This window comes from Asterias rubens, chromosome 1, assembly GCF_902459465.1.
Source record: "Asterias rubens chromosome 1, eAstRub1.3, whole genome shotgun sequence".
Classification (NCBI taxonomy): domain Eukaryota; kingdom Metazoa; phylum Echinodermata; class Asteroidea; order Forcipulatida; family Asteriidae; genus Asterias; species Asterias rubens.
In genome coordinates, this window is record NC_047062.1 from 23,156,851 (window position 1) to 23,174,955 (window position 18,105).

General features: G+C 38.9%; 1 protein-coding gene across 1 annotated transcript in view; it reads right to left on the reverse strand.

Moving 5' to 3' along the window:
* The window catches only part of LOC117289126 (HEAT repeat-containing protein 5B-like), a 61,236-nt gene that overhangs the window by 30,242 nt on the left and 12,889 nt on the right, over positions 1 to 18,105 (reverse strand). Inside the window, exons 2-5 of the mRNA XM_033770105.1 lie at positions 4,660 to 4,862; positions 3,346 to 3,557; positions 1,252 to 1,360; positions 525 to 674 (exon numbers count right to left, since the gene is read on the reverse strand). Of these exons, the coding sequence (XP_033625996.1) occupies positions 525 to 674; positions 1,252 to 1,360; positions 3,346 to 3,557; positions 4,660 to 4,785 (597 nt within the window). The 5' untranslated portion in view covers positions 4,786 to 4,862. The remainder of the gene's footprint in view (positions 1 to 524; positions 675 to 1,251; positions 1,361 to 3,345; positions 3,558 to 4,659; positions 4,863 to 18,105) is intronic.

Genomic DNA, 18,105 nt, shown 5'->3' on the forward strand with positions numbered 1-18,105 from the left:
GCACTGTTTGTTTGGGTGGATATGATCAGATTTACCCAAATGTAATAGTGTTATGGTATTGTGTCCGCCATACCCCAAAATGGCTTATGGCCAGTGGGACCTGTGCTTGTGCTGTAGTACCCTTCGTAAAGTTCCAATACAAATTTACAATTCATAGAGTGCCCCTTACCAGAGAGAAATAAGAGTGGCCCTTCAAGAGTGGAGTTCAAGGTCTAACCTTTCTGCCGGGAAGTCATGGATGCTTACATTAGTTTGACTACAGCAATCAGAAAACTGATTCTCTAAAAGCTTACCATTATTTGTTCATTATCAAAAATCAACAAAAACACACGGCATGCACAAATTTGTACAAAAATATTTGCACATTTGCGATTTTGTTTGCGGCCAATTCCATGCTAATTCATAAAGATGGAAAAATTTTTCAAATAGTGCTAACAAAATTTGGCCGAGGTCTCAGATATTTTAGCAAAATTCATACAAAGGAGCTACCGACTCCAAATCGTTAGAGCGCCCTCTGTACATACCTTAGCGGCTGCACACCTGACAGCCATACTCCTATCCTGTAATGCACCGCGTACAGCCTTATAGATGTCACGATGGAATGACTGTGCAGCTGAGCCCAGTCCCTTGATGATCCTCTGGAGACACAGCATGATCTCACAACGACCCGTCGACTGTAAATCATCAACGATCAGATTTGAATTGAGATTTTGTATTTTTAACACAACTTATCTGTACAGCTATCAATGCAATTCAATGAAACATTTATTTCTGTACTCACAGTAAGTATAAAGATATCATCATTATATTTTTTTATAGTAATACAATACAAGCAAATAGTAAATATGACCAATGATAATGATACTGAACAAATTATTATTACCAATCAAGATTGGTAAACATCTTAAGATCAATCAAAGCTCTTTGTGAATTCTAGTAAGTTAAAATTCAACTTGTTCTTGAAATCTGAAACACTATCATCAGAAATTATATTTGGTCCTTCGAAACAAGTTTGAATATTTTACAGAGTACAATGGCTAACCTAGATGAACACATTACAGGCTATTTAATAACAATTGTTCTGATTTTTTAAGGGCAAAAAAAAAATCCCAGAAATCAGACTAAATTAGGAAGAATACCATGCCTGTATAATTGAAAATTCCACCTGCTAGTTTAATCGATTCTTTCCCACAAATAAATGCAGGAGGGATGCTCCCCAAAAACCTTGTCTAGACACTCAATATTTTTTACCTCTGCATTCTTAAGAGCTTTTAGAAGGCCTTGGATTGTCTCAGGGAAGCTGCCTCCCATCATCCGGCCCAGTTTCTCATACATAGCTCCGAGCACGGCAACTGCAGCCCTGAAAGCACAAAAAACCATTAACGATTAACGTGTTGCGAAGATTTCTTGTAAAAAAAAAGGCCAAGGGCGATTCCGTGACGATTACTCGTGTTTCACTGTCCCCGGGGATCAGATATCTGTTTTCCTGAATGATTGTTTAATAGACCTTATGTTTGCATCTGGAATCAAGAATTACATTTTACTCTTATCCCTACACCAATGTGTACTAATCACTGTATACTCGGTCCTTTCCCCGAGTTCTGTGAACAAAAATTTGCATGCAAATCACTTGGGTCGGATTTGAACTAGCTCTGAAAAGAGCAAATGTGGTCTCTAGGTTTCGAACAGTGAACTTATCACTAAAAGAAGATTTATCGGGGGATACTCAGCAGGACTACACAAATTCAACATTTGAACATCATTCTTTTGAGACAAGGATGTTGAACTGAAAAGAAAAAAAAAACCAAACACCTTGTTGTCCTGTCTTGAGTTCACTAATAATAATAATAATAATAATAATAATAATAACAAATTCTTATATGATAGCGAATTTCACAATAACCGTATCAATGCTCTTTACATTAGTGCCCAGGGGCCGATTTCACAAAGCATTAAAATTCATCGCAAGACAAATTTTCAATATAACCATAGAGATTTGTATTGTGACATCACACTTTACTTAGCAACTACGATTGATTTGAAGTTACGATCAATTTGAGACCTTTGTGAAATCGGCCCCTGGTCATGGGGCCAATAACATCCCTGTAATATTCCTCAGCTCCCTGGGGAGTATACAGCCCTGAGCTGCCTGTAAGGCGCTTGTGGCTTTTTCATACACAATATCAACCTCTACCCTCGCAGACACCCATTTATACCCCTGGGTGAAGAGAAGACATTATAGTAAAGTATCTTGCTCAAGGACACAAGTGTCACGACCAGGATTCGAACCCACACTCCGCTGAATCAGCACCAGAACTTGAATTCGATGCTCTTAACCACACGACACTAAAATAAAAAAGGCCGGTGGTCCAGTGTAAAATTTGAGCCCTGTGATTGGATAAATACACCCAACAAACATACACTCATGCATTGAGTTTGTAGATGAGCCTGGAGGACGCTTGCTCAGGGTGATCTAGAGAGAGAGAGATCAATATGGAGTAACCCTGCATGTACCCAATAGGACATCTGCTCTGCAACATCAAAGGTCATGAGTGTGATTTCCACACGTTGGTTATGGATTTTGTTTATTTTCTGAAAGAAGAAGCGTCGCATGTGTTTCTAGAATAACACTGACTATAAGAAGAAGCCAAAAGCAAATATGTACGCGAGGGAGAACATTCTTTATTCACAATGAGGTTTGTAAAATAAACACCACAGAATGTCATAGATGATACTGTCTGTTTATCCCCCCACCTCTTTTCAGCTTCACTTTGTTATGATACACTGACTCTGTTGAGCATAGCATCCAAATGTCATATCAAAGTTAATCCTGAATCTTTGAAAAACATCTTTTGAGTCATTTGAGACTATGGCGCTAAATCTAAAGTGTCATTTCAGAGATTGAATTTCAACAAAATATCCAAACGACCACAACTGTGGTAATAAAAGCATTACTGTGGGCACACATTTACAGTCCATTTGGACTGCCAAAACATTCTGCTGGACCGCATCCTTGTGACAAAGTTCAGGAGCAATCCTACACGAGTGAATCTGCGCATTGGTGTTCTAAACTGTCCAATGGAACATTCTGGTGGTCCAACAGAAGGGTCCATGTGCATGCGCTGGAATACCTATCTGATCCAATGGGAGACTTATGAATGCTACATAGATGGCAGCAGACTTGCCAGGTAAATTTCCATTGTTTACGTCAGTCTAAATTACATAAAGTTTACATTGTTGTGACTGGTGTCCCACTAAATTTTTGCTTAGCAGAGACAATTGCTGAGCAGTATTTTCTGCTTTTCAGCTTTATGAAATTGGCTCCCAACAGAGGTCTCTACTTACAATCTGGTTGGTAGAAAGCTTGGCGAGTCATCTTTATTCTTGATGATGTCGTTACAGAAGTTGGAGGTTTCTATGATATCAAACGAGTCCCCGACGCTGAAGAGGGTACCGATGCATTTCCCGAGCAGGGCCCGCGTTGGCGGCCCCGGAGACTCCGAGATCTGACTGGTCAGCTGCTGAATAAGTTTCTTCTGGGACCCTTTGATGTCGGACTTTACAAGAGAGGAACAGAAACAAAATTAATTTCAGAAAGTCAGGAAAGTCCATGAAGGAAGGGGTATACATGTATGTACATGATCCAAGGCTCCATTTTGGAAAGAGTATGACCATATATCTTTTGCAAATACCCATTGCGCTAGCACTAACTGTTGAATGAGGTGTATGCTGGTCTAGCTGGCGTTTAAGCTTGTCTGCTAGCTAGACCAGTATGCACCTCTTTCCTTGTCAAATGCGTGTGTACAGAGAGTATTTGCGATAAGGTCTCTGAGGTTGGTCCATTCATTAAACTGGTAAGCAAAATATATTGCTCAGCACAAAAATAAAAATGTCATGTCAGTCACATTATTGCGACTGGTGCCTTGCAAGTACTATGTTTAGCAAAATGATTGGCAAGCAATTTTAACTGCTTAACTACAGAGAGCCAGTGTTTCCAAAATGTTTCCAGACCTAGGGATGAGATTAATATTTCATAACTGGTGAAATAATTTGATATTGAAAATATCGTTGTTTGGTCTTCCAAAATTATTCAGAACATGCAATTTCACCCACAGTGGATTGGCATGTACACATCTTCCAGTATTACTTGGTTAATTATCAACAGCTGGTAATCCCTCCAAAAATTAATGGCAATAAAAAACTTTTGGTTAGAAGCCTACAGCAGCCTTCGATAGTAAAACGCATTTTGAGACACATTTCACTTCCAATTTATGTGATTATGTTAAATGTTTTCAGTTTTTATGCCCTTAAAATTTGATCCTGAGAAACATAATTATCAGAAACGCTTCTCAGATTGTGCATTCTTCCTGTGTTGACACAACGTTCCTAATTTTCGGCGATATCTCAAAAACGCGACCACCTTTTGATATGAAATTTGTTAGGTTTTGGTAAACATCTATATTTTTATAGGATTTAAATAATTGATCACCTCCAAAAACCAACGGTATGCTTTGTGTTTAATACATTGCTATGGAAGACCCATCTATATCTCTACGTGAACAGCACATGTAGTTCTATTCAAACCTATACATTTGGACAAAATTACAACTGTAGCCTATAATGCCTGGACCAGTAGTACTAAAAGCTCTTCAGACCTACTTTTTGTGCAGCCACAAGTACTTTATCCAAGAAGCGCAGCCACTCATAGATGAAGATGGGCCGTTTGGACTCTGCGATCTGAGACAGGGCCTGCTCGTTGAGCAGTAAGCTGTGCGAGAGCTCCATCACAGACTCTTCATCAGAACCGTAACCCGCTTGGTCTGTGCTGTCGTCGGTGCTATGTGTACTACCCAGTGTGATTTCTGAAAATATACAATAAACAAAAAAGCAAGCTTAGAGACAAACAGGTTTAGACCTTTGAATGAAATACAGCCTAACTTAACAACCAAGGCCAAATTTCATTGAGCTGCTTGAGCAAAAATATTGCCAAAAGAGGGCATCCAGTGTCAAATTATTGTTTTTATGAAATACACTCTTTTTCTTAATAGAGTCCTCAAGAAAGTGGGGAAAAATTGCAATTCTCTAACCTCGTGTTAAAATAAAGTGAAATACAATTTCATTTGATATTCATTCAGAACGAAATTTGAAACATGATGCATTATCAGACAGCATCAAAGTATAGTGAATAACATTTATTTGTGTGGTAACTATGAAAGATGGAAAAACAAGAATGATCATCGCTGGCAAAAATCTTCCCGGGCTGTTTATCCCTGAGCCAAGTATGAGCACTTGCCAAGTATTTAACGCGTGTTACTATAAAGTAAAATTAAATCACAAGGTTCTCACAAGGTTCTATAATCATTTGTAATAAAAAATGATCTTGCTTCAAAAGAAGAGAAACAAAAACATCTCCTTGAGTGGCCAGTACATATCCCAAGAACCCATTTTTGTTTTACCTACAGAGGTTTTTAACGTCTTCTCCCAAGATGGAGTTTACGGTTCACAATCAACAAAACCCCGTATAATGTTGACATTTTACAGTCCTGCCGACCGAAGAGCGAGAGAGAGGGAAAGAGAGAAACCCTGAGATAATCAACCAATCTCAGAGGAACAGGCTGACTCGTTGTGCCACCCTTGAGACTTAACACACAGCTCATGCTGCTGCACATTACCCAGTTCATGCGTTTGCACACGCCAAAGCTGAGGTTGTTTTGATATAATCGATTCTGCAAAGTGGTTGGACGGGAAGAAAATCACGAACAAGCCCACACTTTTGAAATTGTTTTATTTCTGGGTGAGGGCAATTTTAGACAATGGTAGATTTGTCATATTCCCCTCTGCGGCCGTGTGCTTTATGTTCTTTTAGCCTGGTACTGAGGTCTCTACCAGTCTCACCAATGTACACTTTACCACAAGAACAAGGTGGTAAAGTGTACATTGGCAAGATCGGTAGAGACCTCACTACCAGGCTAAAAGAACATAAAGCACACAGCCGCAAAGGGGAATATGACAAATCTGCCATGGTCAAACACTCCACCGATTTAGACCATGTCATAGATTGGGATCAGGCTCGAATCATAGCACCTGAGAGACATAAAAACTGCATGATGGGGGAGGGGGCCATGGTTTAGAGCACGATTAGAGCACGATAGAAAGACTATAAGATGTGCAATATGAAGAGAATGTCTAACGAGTGTGATTTTACATCATTGGTGTACATTTGCATTTGTAATATTACAAGATCTTTTACATGTTCACATAGTACAAGGTTACTGTGTACATTTGCATAATACAAGATCATTTACATATTCACAAACATTAGTACATAATTGCCTAGAGTACTTTCCCATTTAATTAAAGTAATTTTGAACAAAACCACATTCTGAGAATGAGAACTAATTTCATGGCTCTGCGTACCATTGAATTCGGCGCTTATTGACCATAGAACTATGTGCTTTACAGAGCATCGCAAGCGCAGAATTCCACGGTAAGCAGAGCCATAAAATTGGGCCCAAATAAGTTTATCATCGTGGCCTACTGTACATGTAGAACACAATACACGAAAAGCAGTTTACAATACCCGTATAAATCTTAATTGAGGCTTAAAGGGAAGGTACACGTTTGGTAATTACTCAAAAGCAATATTAACGAGCATTGGAGAGCTACCTTCCCTTTAAATGGCTAAATACGTGCATGTATGTATACATGTACATCTATGAATGGTGGGCAAGTTACAGACTCCATTCCTTTAAAACCATGTCCTTGTGTACCACACAATCATTGGGCAGAAATGATTGTTTATGAAACTGAATCCTGATTTCAGACAGGAACAGATTGCCTGTATTTTGGTTTCAGAAATGCGCTGGCAGCTGCAGGTAGTCTCAGCACTGTGTAGCCCATGAAGCCCATGGGAAATAAAATGTTGGCCACAGCCATTGCCTTTCAAGCTGTAATCCAACCATTGTGACCTCAGGACAAGTTACTTAATGCACCTGCATACAGGTTGGAATAATATGCACATTTATAGCAGATATATTGGAAAACAGTCTCAAATTATCAACTATGAATGTAATCCATGTCTACAATAAAACGTCATTAAAAAGGACATAATTAAAATCATCAAATTTTTGAAACCAGAACAAAAATGTAACAAAATAATGAATGATTCCCCTTGTAAAGCATACTCAAATGCTACAGAAATAACATCAGTTGCCACACACAAATCATTTGTGAATCAATAATTTAGCATTCAGCGAGTGCAAAACAAAATGCGACAAAGAGTACGTTTTACAATCATAGAGCTTCATTGCCATAAAAGCTTGAGTTTTTATACAGTTATCACACAGATCTACGAGCACATTTTCTGATAACCTACAAAAGTCGCTACAAGAACAAGCGCATTAAAACAGTGCCCATACTGTATACATGTACAATGTACAATTGGCACGTCTAGCACAACCCCCATATGGCAAAAGTACAGGTTGCCTTTCCTCCCAATGCTCTGAAAAATTTATAAATATCGTCTACGTGTGTGTGTATGTCCGGCAGTGTTGAGACACGAGCATTAACTGACCGCGTTATTAACAGCATGTTTTTGGACTGCAGAGTTTCCACTGACGGGAAAAACAAAAATGATTCATACACACTCATATACATGTACAGCGTCATAAATCTGCATTTCTAAACTGGTTTGTGACGTGCGTATGTATTTAGGCTGTGATCTGTGTGTACTGATTTTGTAAACGTGTCGTCAATCTTCTGACCAACTGAGAAGGGTGGATACATTCCTTGAGTTGGAGACTAGTTGTACACACTATTGGAAACACAACCTTTGTTTATGTTCAAAATATCCATTTATACTTTTAGTTTCTTTGTATTAAAGGCACTGGACACTATTAGTAACTACTCAAAAAACTTACTTAGTAACAAGCAATGGAGAGCCGTTGATAGTATAACATTGTGAGAAGCGGCTCCCTCTGAAGTAACGCAGTTTTTGAGACAGGAATTTCTCACTCAAATAAAAAAACAAACTTCAGGCCTGAAGCCTTTAATTAGGCATCTGAAAGAACACAAACTTTTGCATCAAGGGTGTTTTTTCTTTCCTTATTCTCATGCAACTTCGATGACCAATTAAAAACATTGGGCACTCCTGGTAATTTGTCATACATGTAGACCAGTCTCCTCACTTGGTGTATCTCAACATGTATGCATAACATAACATACCTTTGAGCTCAATTGGTTGTCGAAGTTGCGAGATAATAATGAAAGAAAAAAGACCCTTGTCACACGAAGTTGTGTGCTTTCAGATGCTTAATTTCGAGACCTCAAAATCTAAATCTCAAAAATTCTAATTCTTGAAAACTACGTTACTTCAGAGGGAGCCGTTTCTCACAATGTTTTATACTATCAACAGCTCTCCATTACTCGTTACCGAGAAAGTTTTTATGCTAACAATTATTTTGAGTAATAACCAATAGTGTCCAGTGCCTTTAAATCAAAATTTTCAGAAATTTGTTATTTTATGCAAGGAAAATGAAAGGACAAGACGACAGCCTCTCCTGATGAAGACTTTGTTAGAGTAAGACTGCAGGCTAAGGAGATTCTGAGAAGTCCCTGCCCCCTCAAGAAATGTATTAAGTGACTGATGAACTATTAATGTAAGTCATACGAGGGGAGAAGTTGAAGTGTTGCATAAACTTAATCCGCTCATTTCAGAGTCATCTCGTCCTCTTATACAAATTAACAATTGAGTATCTTCAACATGCAAAGCCTCAAATTCTCCGACTGTATGACTAAATGGGAGCAATTTGTCGCTTGATCACGAAGTGACCTGTCTGTCAAATTACAGTTTGCAAATCGTTTTTTTTTAATACAAAATCTTAAAGTCTATCTGATCTTTTAAAGGAGCACCTAGGCCAAGACCAGGGCAACAGAGCCGTGGCTTCTGTGTAATTCCACGCATGCAATATACCTTGGTTTGTACACAGCACACAGTTTTTCATTTCCTTTCAGTTTTTCGATTTTTCAAAGTCATGTTTAGGAATTAATTACTATTTAAAATAGCTGCAGGAATGAAAACCTATTGACACTTCTACACGAATAAAGTATTCAGCTTAATTTTGGTCTTAAAAAAAAAAGGAATATAAATAGTAAGCAAACTAGCGCAACTTCGTCGCTTTTTTCTCATTTAACATATTTTATTTTGGCTGTTAACAAAGTAGTGCACCTTTGTGCTAGCAACGAATAGTAATGCTCTTTCCCACACAAACATTTATGATTTTTGAGTCAGTGTACATTACACTTGAAGAATTTCTCATTTTTCTCAAAACATGAACTGATGACATTTTCACAGGTTTGCAGAATTTACCCCTTGAACCAACGTCACAACTCTACTAGACTGTCTGCCAAGCCTCACCATTTTGGGAGTCAAATTATGGCAAACATGAAGGCAAGATTGTAAACACTGCGTCACCAAAAATGCGCACTATACTACAACGTAAACACATATCGGGAAACTGACTCCCATAATTGAGGTCAATAGGTAGGTTTAATATTAAAAACTACTGAATGTTTTGGGAGCTTAATTATGGCAAAAATGATGGGAAACTTGTAAACACTGCGTCACCAAAATGCGCACTACACTAACATAAACACAGATGGGAAAATTGACTACCACTATCGAGGGCAATGTACATGTTAGTTTTAATATAAAAAAAACCAGGCCTGGAATTACACCACGGATACCATGGCCTTCGTTGCCCCTGGTTTTGGCCTTGGTGCCCTTCAAAAGTTTGACTTTATAATTTTCCAATGGAAGTGCCGTTTGCAAAATGAAAGTTGCCTTACCCTTTCAACATGTCCAAAGATAAAATTCCAGGTCTGGAAAACTAATGAATAACATACAAGTTACAATCCTTCAAAAACAAATACATGTACCTTCACAACATAACCTTCTGCCTGTTTAAAAGATTGCAAGAGAGTAAACATATTATGTGGTGAACCCAAAATAAATGGACAATAATTAAATACGTAATTTCATGTACGTACCAATAAACTCAATTTTGTGTAATATCTGACTAATGTACAGGGATGTCTGTAGTATTACAAGGTTTATTGAATTGTAACAAAATTCATAATCATGAAGTCTACTGGCCTTGGAGAGACCATGTTAGAGACCAGTAAATGAAATATGCAAGGAGTGGAATTCGATTAGGACTAGGACTAGTCTAACATGGAGACATTAACTTGCACATAAATCATACATGAATCACATCTGTGTATATATTTAAAATGAACAGAATTTGTTGTGTGTTTTTTATTTATTTTTCAAGAGCAAATTGTCTGAGTTATCTAAAGGACATTCTGTAAAAAAAAACTAATGAAGAAAGTTTCTAGGTGTTCAAATCTTTTCACATCAAATTAAGTCAGACACTAAATGAACAGTCTAGTTTTTCAGATTACAAATCCCCCTCCTCTACAAATGTATACACTGTACATCAAGCCTCCACGAAACTCTGTCTGTACCTATCCAACCTCGCTACCATGGGCAGCGCGGCGTATCACGCTAGCTCTGCGTACGTCTCTAACCCCTGAGAGGGAAACTCCGATCCGTGTCTTTGATTGGCTATCATATACGCACAAAATTTGAACTGCCGTGCGTCTCCAAAAAGCTCTATACGCCGAAACGCGTGCGTATAAAGATGTACGTATTCACTTTTTTTTTTCATGCAACACTGAACGCCAAGGCAAGTTTATGACTTGTATTACACACAGCGCATCCAGCATGTGCGCGACTAACGCCCAACACAGAACGGATCAACCACAGGACTAATTGTAAAAACCCTTATATTTGGATATTTTGGAGTTACACTAGGGGTTATGATCGAGCAAGGCATGCTGGGGAAAAAATGGCATGGCGAGATCGATCACCCCTGGGAACGAGGATGGTAATGTACCTGCCTGTACTTTGGTTTTTGGAAAGTACCTAACCATGAGGAATATGGTAGGTCCAGGCATGAACTTAAAACAAAGCTAATTGTCCGATACAAACAACAAGCTATTCTGTGATGAAAATGTCATCATGGAGGCTTTTCTCTTTAATGAAGTCATTTGCAAGGCCTGGAATTTGTTTGTTTTACTTGAAAGAGTCGAGTTCATTTTCATTTTGCAAATTCAGCAGCTTGGCAAAGTAGACCGGGGCATTGGAGGCAACTCCATGGCCCAACTGTCGGTTAAGCAAAAAGTAGCAGCAAACCAGTTACATGTACAAATGTTGGCATATGACAAAGTATTTTGGCTGCTAAGCTTTTACTTAGTGCTTAGCCGAAAAGCTTTTACTTAATGCTAATCACAAGTGTTTTGTGCTTCACTTAATTTCATGCTTAGGCAGGCAGCTCTATGAAATTGGGTGGGCCCTGGCCAGCTTTGTTATGTTTTCACCATTTGCCTTGCGGTTTGAACTTCCAGTTTAAAAACACAACTGTATATTTTTAATATGGAGGCAGGAAATTCAGACTCAAGTATGATAAACATACGCACTTGAGTCGGGTATGCACAAGCAGGACCTTTGATTATGTGCATTCTAAAACGGCAGCGGCATTTTATAGCAATGTGACACACGTTTCATCTCTGACTACCCCCTTGACTGTAATGTAGCACAAGACGGACAAGTTTAATACAACTGGTATGCAAATGGACACATACCTGTGTACTGCAGGTAGCAAACTGCAACCTTTGAGCTTCTTTTGTTTATACAAACGTTTCTAAGCTTGAAATGTACATGTAGGAGATCCAAACATTAAAGCCCTAGGCAGTGTTACTATTACTATCAAGTCGTCACTGCATTTGGGGTGGGGCAGGTAGAGGGTAGAAGCTTTTTATCTGAGAATTTAAGAGGATCTCCAAAGTCAAATTAAGTTTTGTGATGCACCCAATAAAAGTAGGGAGAAAATTACAATTCTCTAGCCTCACAATAAAAATAAAATGTCATTTTTTTAAAATACTTTTTCGGAGCGAAATTTGAAACGTGATGCCATCAGACATCAAAAACAGTCTGTATGCATATTCCATGAAGAGGAATTTTGGGCTCCATAAGGTCAAATTTAATTGAATATCATCAAAATTCAGGGATTAATAACTGACAAGTTTATGAACACAAAAGTACAGACCATATAGGCCTGTATTTGATCATTTTGTTTGTGCTCTGAAAATGTATGTATAGTACATTTACTAATAATAATCTCACAGAGGTTGCATTGAAATAGAACTGCTTAAAGACACTGGACATTATTGGTTATTGTCAAAGACCAGTCTTCTCACTTGGTGGATCTCAACATATGCATAAAATCACAAACCTGTGAAAATTTGAGCTCAATTGGTCGTCGAAGTTGCGAGATAATAATGAAAGAAAAAACACCCTTGTTACACGAAGTCGTGTGCGTTCAGATGCTTGATTTCGAGACCTCAACTTCTAAATCTGAGGTCTCAAAATCAAATTTGTTGAAAATGTACTTCTTTCTCGAAAACTACAATACTTCAGAGGGAGCCGTTTCTCACAATGTTTTATACTATCAACAGCTCTCCATTACTTGTAACCAAGTAAGTTTTTATGCTAAAAAATATTGTGAGTAATTACTAATGGTGTCCACTGGCTTTAAAAGCAGAACAGTACATTGTATGCTTTAATTTTGTTGTGGTCAACTTCTTTTTGTGTTAAGCAGCTCTATGAAATTGGGCTCTGGCTATAATAATAATTTGGGGGGCTAATCGTCCTTACTCGCAGCTAAGAGCTGAATTGCGAAGGACGCGGCTACAACGTGTTCGAGAAGCAGGCATGCAAGGGCGCATTCAGCTGCCAGCCACATCAACCCATTATGACCACAGAGCACAGCCAAGATCGAAAGTGTTTGATTTTTTCCTGAGGGAGGAAAACCGGATTGTCTGGAAAACCCTCGTGGCACAGCAGAGAACCAACGCACAACTCAACTCACATATGGCCCCGACCGGGAATCGAACCGGGGTCACCTTGGTGAGAGGCGAGCGCTTTACGCACAAGCCAACCGTGCCACCCAGGTAAGCCAGGTACTTGACTTTCCAGCCAAAAAGTCTTAAAAGTAATTGCAATTCATGTACATGTACATGTAGATGAGCTGTACGATCTTTAAAGATAGGTACTTATCTACATGTAGGCACCATAGTGAACAATGTTTCGACATCATGCATAGAGTGCCTAGCTTATTAAATCCCTGGTCACACCTTATCCGACGAACCTTCCAGAGCCATATATGGATAGAATTTCAAACAAAATCGTGGAATGAAAATATTATATATTCCCTTGTTACCCTTTCTCTACTCTTGTAATGTAACCACACTTTCTAAACAAGTGCAAAAACCCAATTAAACTCTTTGTGAAAATAAAGCTCAATGAAACACTTTAGACATAAAACCTCCCCAGAGAGTTGTACAAACGCAATGACGTCCGTGCTTTTTAATCAAGTTAAAAGGTGCTATCGTCAATGGACGTGGTGTCCGTGCCGGGTTGTGTCTGCTACTGAGACATAAAGCATAATATCATTAAATGCAATTTAGCCTGCAGTTGTTACTTGGGAGAATCGTGCCAGTATAATTCCTCCTCGATCTGTACTGCAAGCCAGGTGTTTTCACAAATTTTGCAAACGGGTTCCAATCTTAGGGGGTTTGAATTTTTGGCGAGCCATGACCGAGGCAGACAGTGTATTGCTACCTTATCTGCAGTAAAGTTGGCCACATACTCACATGTATTTATCTCTGTAGTATTATATTTCAAATGTGGTGGATAATAGTGATTGAGATTCATGTGTCAAAGTGACAGTATGGCATCAGCAAATGCAGGTATGCATGGAGCGCAGAGGCTTCACTTTAACACGCAAATTTACTTCATAAAGACCCTTGCTACTGCAGTGAAATCCCCTCCACCCTCACATCCACTAACTTATCTTAGTTTTACTTTTGACATGATTTTACTGAAACTCACAGATTCATTACCATTGACCCAATATCATTGAGCTGCTAAAGCACAAAACAGAGCTAAGCACAGTAAAATGCTCACCAGAATGTTAAGGGTACCAGCCAAAATACCACGTCACATGTACCATCTGTGACTCACTGGTGTCCTGCTAAGCAGTATTTGCAGCTTCAGCAGAGTTCTATGAACTTGCATCTGCTTTTAAGTGCATAAAGTAGCTTAGCACAACAAATGTTTGCTTGCCAGAATGAGGTTACCAGCTTATGTGTTTGCAACAAATAATCTGATCAATGGAATATAGGACCCCAGTTCGAATCCTGCAATGGCACTTTATGAACTTGGTTTTCAGTCCCCCACCAGATTGCATGGGTTTTCTTCATGAATAATTCTTGTCTTCTCCTTGGCTTCATAACCAGAATTACAAACAAATAGTTCATGTTACTATTTCACTTTTGTATCTCTTCAGCTGTATCCCGACAGATGATTCCATCAAATTTCACTTCCTATTTCTTCCGAAGGAAAACCATCTGTACTCACAAGGGCGATACATTGTGCATCTTTAAATAGTTACACATTCCCGTACAGTATGCACACAGCCTCCTGTCTGAGGTGCTTCCTATGTGTACACTTTGTCAAAAGCAAACAATCTCAGGGGATGTTTTTCGCTCTCTCTCTCTGGGGTTCGTTTACTCAGCTCTGATCTTGGGTCACTGAATTTTGGGGGCTCATTTTTGTTCCCTCATCCACAGACATCACAATTAAAGAGACAGGGTTGCGAGTAATTCCATGGTTTTCTTTACAGGTAAGTTACTACTGACACAACTAAAACCCCAAGAAAACCCCAGGAAATTCCTGGGGAATTTAAACCCCACTGTCACTCTATGCTTGTTTCAGATCAGCTTCAGACTTAGTGTAATTTTCCCCAATTAATTTAACCCTACTCCAAAGCAGGAGTACATTTTCCTGGAAATGGCTGTTTCCAGGAAGATTGCCATGGTTAGCAACTCAAATGTGAACTCTCAACCAAACATTCCTGGGAATCTCTCAGAAAGTGTGAACATGGTTTTAATGATTTTCATGACTTGATACAATACATGCATGCACGATCCTATAAGCTAAAGTAGTAGTCACAGCCTATTTCTATACCATCTGTGAAGTCTCCCGAACACCCGAACAATCTACTACGCAGTAGAATAAAGAAAGACAGTTCTCTAAGATCAAACTCTACCTGGCAAGTAGATACACACATGGTGTTACCGCAAACCAAATATACATTGTATATTGATACCTCACCATGCAATACCTCAAATCCTATATACCTGCATGTAGTTATCAATCATGTCAAGCAAACTATGTTCGGCGGCAAACGACATAATGCAATTAGTCAGAAACATAATTTAAGAATTTCTGTTAAGTCCATGGGTAATGTGGTATGAGTAACCATGCACTAACTAATTAGTCAAATGTAATTACACGCTTGATTGCTAGAAAATAAAATGTTGATTCTTGCCCTTTCAAAGACAACGTATGTACAGGTTTGGTAATCATCCCTGGTCATCCATTGGTAATTGACTTACTCCTAACAGATAGCTCACTGCTTATAAAGCTCATACCAGTAGAAATCCTTCATAATAAATATTTGTGTCTGTAATAAAATTGAGGAAGCAGCATTTGACAACCCTCGGATTCACCATCGCATTGAATTTTTTAAACACGTACAAAATCCCTTTATTAACAATACATGAACCTTCGCCCCAAAAAACCTTTGCACTGAACTTAAAGGAACACGTTGCCTTGGATCGGTCGAGTTGGTCTTTGAGAAGTGTTTGTAATCGTTTGTTTTAAAATGCATATGGTTAGAAAGATGTTGTTAAAGTGGATCACAATTATCCACACAAATTTGCCTCGAAATTGCATGGTTTTCCTTTTACTTTGCGAACTAACACGGTCGGCCATTTATGGGAGTCAATTATTTGACTCCCATAAATGGCCGACCGTGTTAGTTCACAGAGTAAGGTAAAAGGAAAACCGTGCAATTCTGAGTGATACTTGTGTGGATCATTATTTTTTACTTTTAATAATATTTTTAATAACAATATTTATTCGGGCAATCACATTTACAAGCACATGTACATACATTAAACATATTTAAGAAAACAAAGCTAAACCACAGTGGGGTGCCCAGGAGAGCATAAAAGTAAAAAAAATAACTATCGCCAAAAGGCGTATGTCTCTCTAACCATATGTATTTAAATTTTATAACAAACGGTTTCAAATGCTTTTCACAGACCAACTCATTCGATCCATGATCCAAGGCAACGTGTTCCTTTAATTTAATGACACTTTTAAACACTTTACATTACTCAACAGAATTGATAGATATTTATAAGTCAACATTCAACCATTATTTAAAAAAATATAAAGATAAGAGTGAGGTTTATTCCAAAACCTGTAACTGCTGGATTTGCATGGTCATAAGTTTACTGGCCTGATGCTAAATCACTGGGCTCTGGCCTGCAATTCAGTGCAAATTTCCAGCCAAGGGGTCTTTTTCACACATAGTCCTAACTTAGGACTAGTCCTTGGACTCTTCAAAAACCTAAGGCTAGTCCTAAGTTAAGACGATTAATTCGTCCTTCACTCGAGATAAGACTAGTCTTAACGCTTTGTGACATTTATTGAATCGACTTTTCATGGGTTAGTTTTAGTGTAAACTTTTTTGAAAAGAGGAGGGTTTGGATTTTCTTTTTTCGAAATGCAATGCAAGACAGTTATTTTCTCTGAAGTGTTCCTGCCGCCTACAAAACAAATGCAATTTGTAGATTACTGCAGCAAAGGTTGAGAGTTCCAGGGAAGAAATAATTCCATCTTTATTTACAAAGTCTCCCTAACCCAATAGAAATGGATTGCAGATTGGAATAAGAGACAGACTTCACTCCAAAACTAGATTAGAGAACAAAGTATTTGACCAGATCCAGATTGAGCCTTGGGTTTTGATGACAGATTGAAAATCCAAGTTTCACAGGCAGACTGTTCACAGGCAGACAATCAAGGTTTGGTTTTGGGGTGTGCTTTTATGTTGCCAGGAGGATGTGGGGGAAGGGTGTAGGGGAGGAGTGTAGGGGAGGAGTGTAGGGGAGGGGTGTGGGGGAGGGGTGTAGGGGAAGGGTGTAGGGGAGGGGTGTTGGGGAGGGATGTAGGGGAGGGATGTAGGGGAGGGGAGTGGCAGGGGATAAACAATCTCTTTTTGCACAGACTTGGGTAATTGACAGCGGTATCATTGATGAACACTACAGTGTAGGCCTACACTATGTAGCCTACATTAGTAAAGGGAATTATAATCAAGACTAATTGTTCAACAACCTTGATACAGTAATTACTTACAACTAATTAATATAATACGGAATAAGCGTACAGTATGTTAATCCCATCAACATTTAGATTAATTCAAGTGGGTTTTTATGCTGCCATCCTGTACTGTGAATGCGTCAAGGTACAGATACATGCAGGCCTGTATGCTTGGTTTTTAAAAAGGGCAAGGGCACAAAGGCATTTTCTCCTTCATAAAGGGCACCAAGGCAGTGACCAGTGGGCATGGAGGCAATCGCCTTCGTTGCTTCGCTGAAGTATCAGGCCTGCTGTATATACGTACCAAACCAACTGTAATACACCCACTACACACAACCCTCATTATGCATGCCACAATTAAATCCAACAGTTAATTCCAATTAGTCCCATTCCTTCCCTACCATCGGTTAATGACGGTTACACTGCGGCGCGTACAATAAATGCTTTCAAGACAATAATAATGATGGAAAGGGAACGCTGGAAAAAACTGATCACATCAACCCACTTGCTGAGTAAGAAGAACCTTAAAAAAAAGAAATAAATTGCTGATTATTTTTCCCCAGTCGGTCGTGTTTTCAAGTAAGAGACAGAGTGACCCAATTTATCATTACTGTAACACTGCGACTGCATCCCCGAGGCACAACAGGGGCGAGGGGGGGGGGGGGAGAGAGAGCACGAGACTCGACAGCCATATCAGTCTTCTTTTAATTCCAGCACGCCGGCAAAGACATAGTATCGCACGAATCTACTGAGTC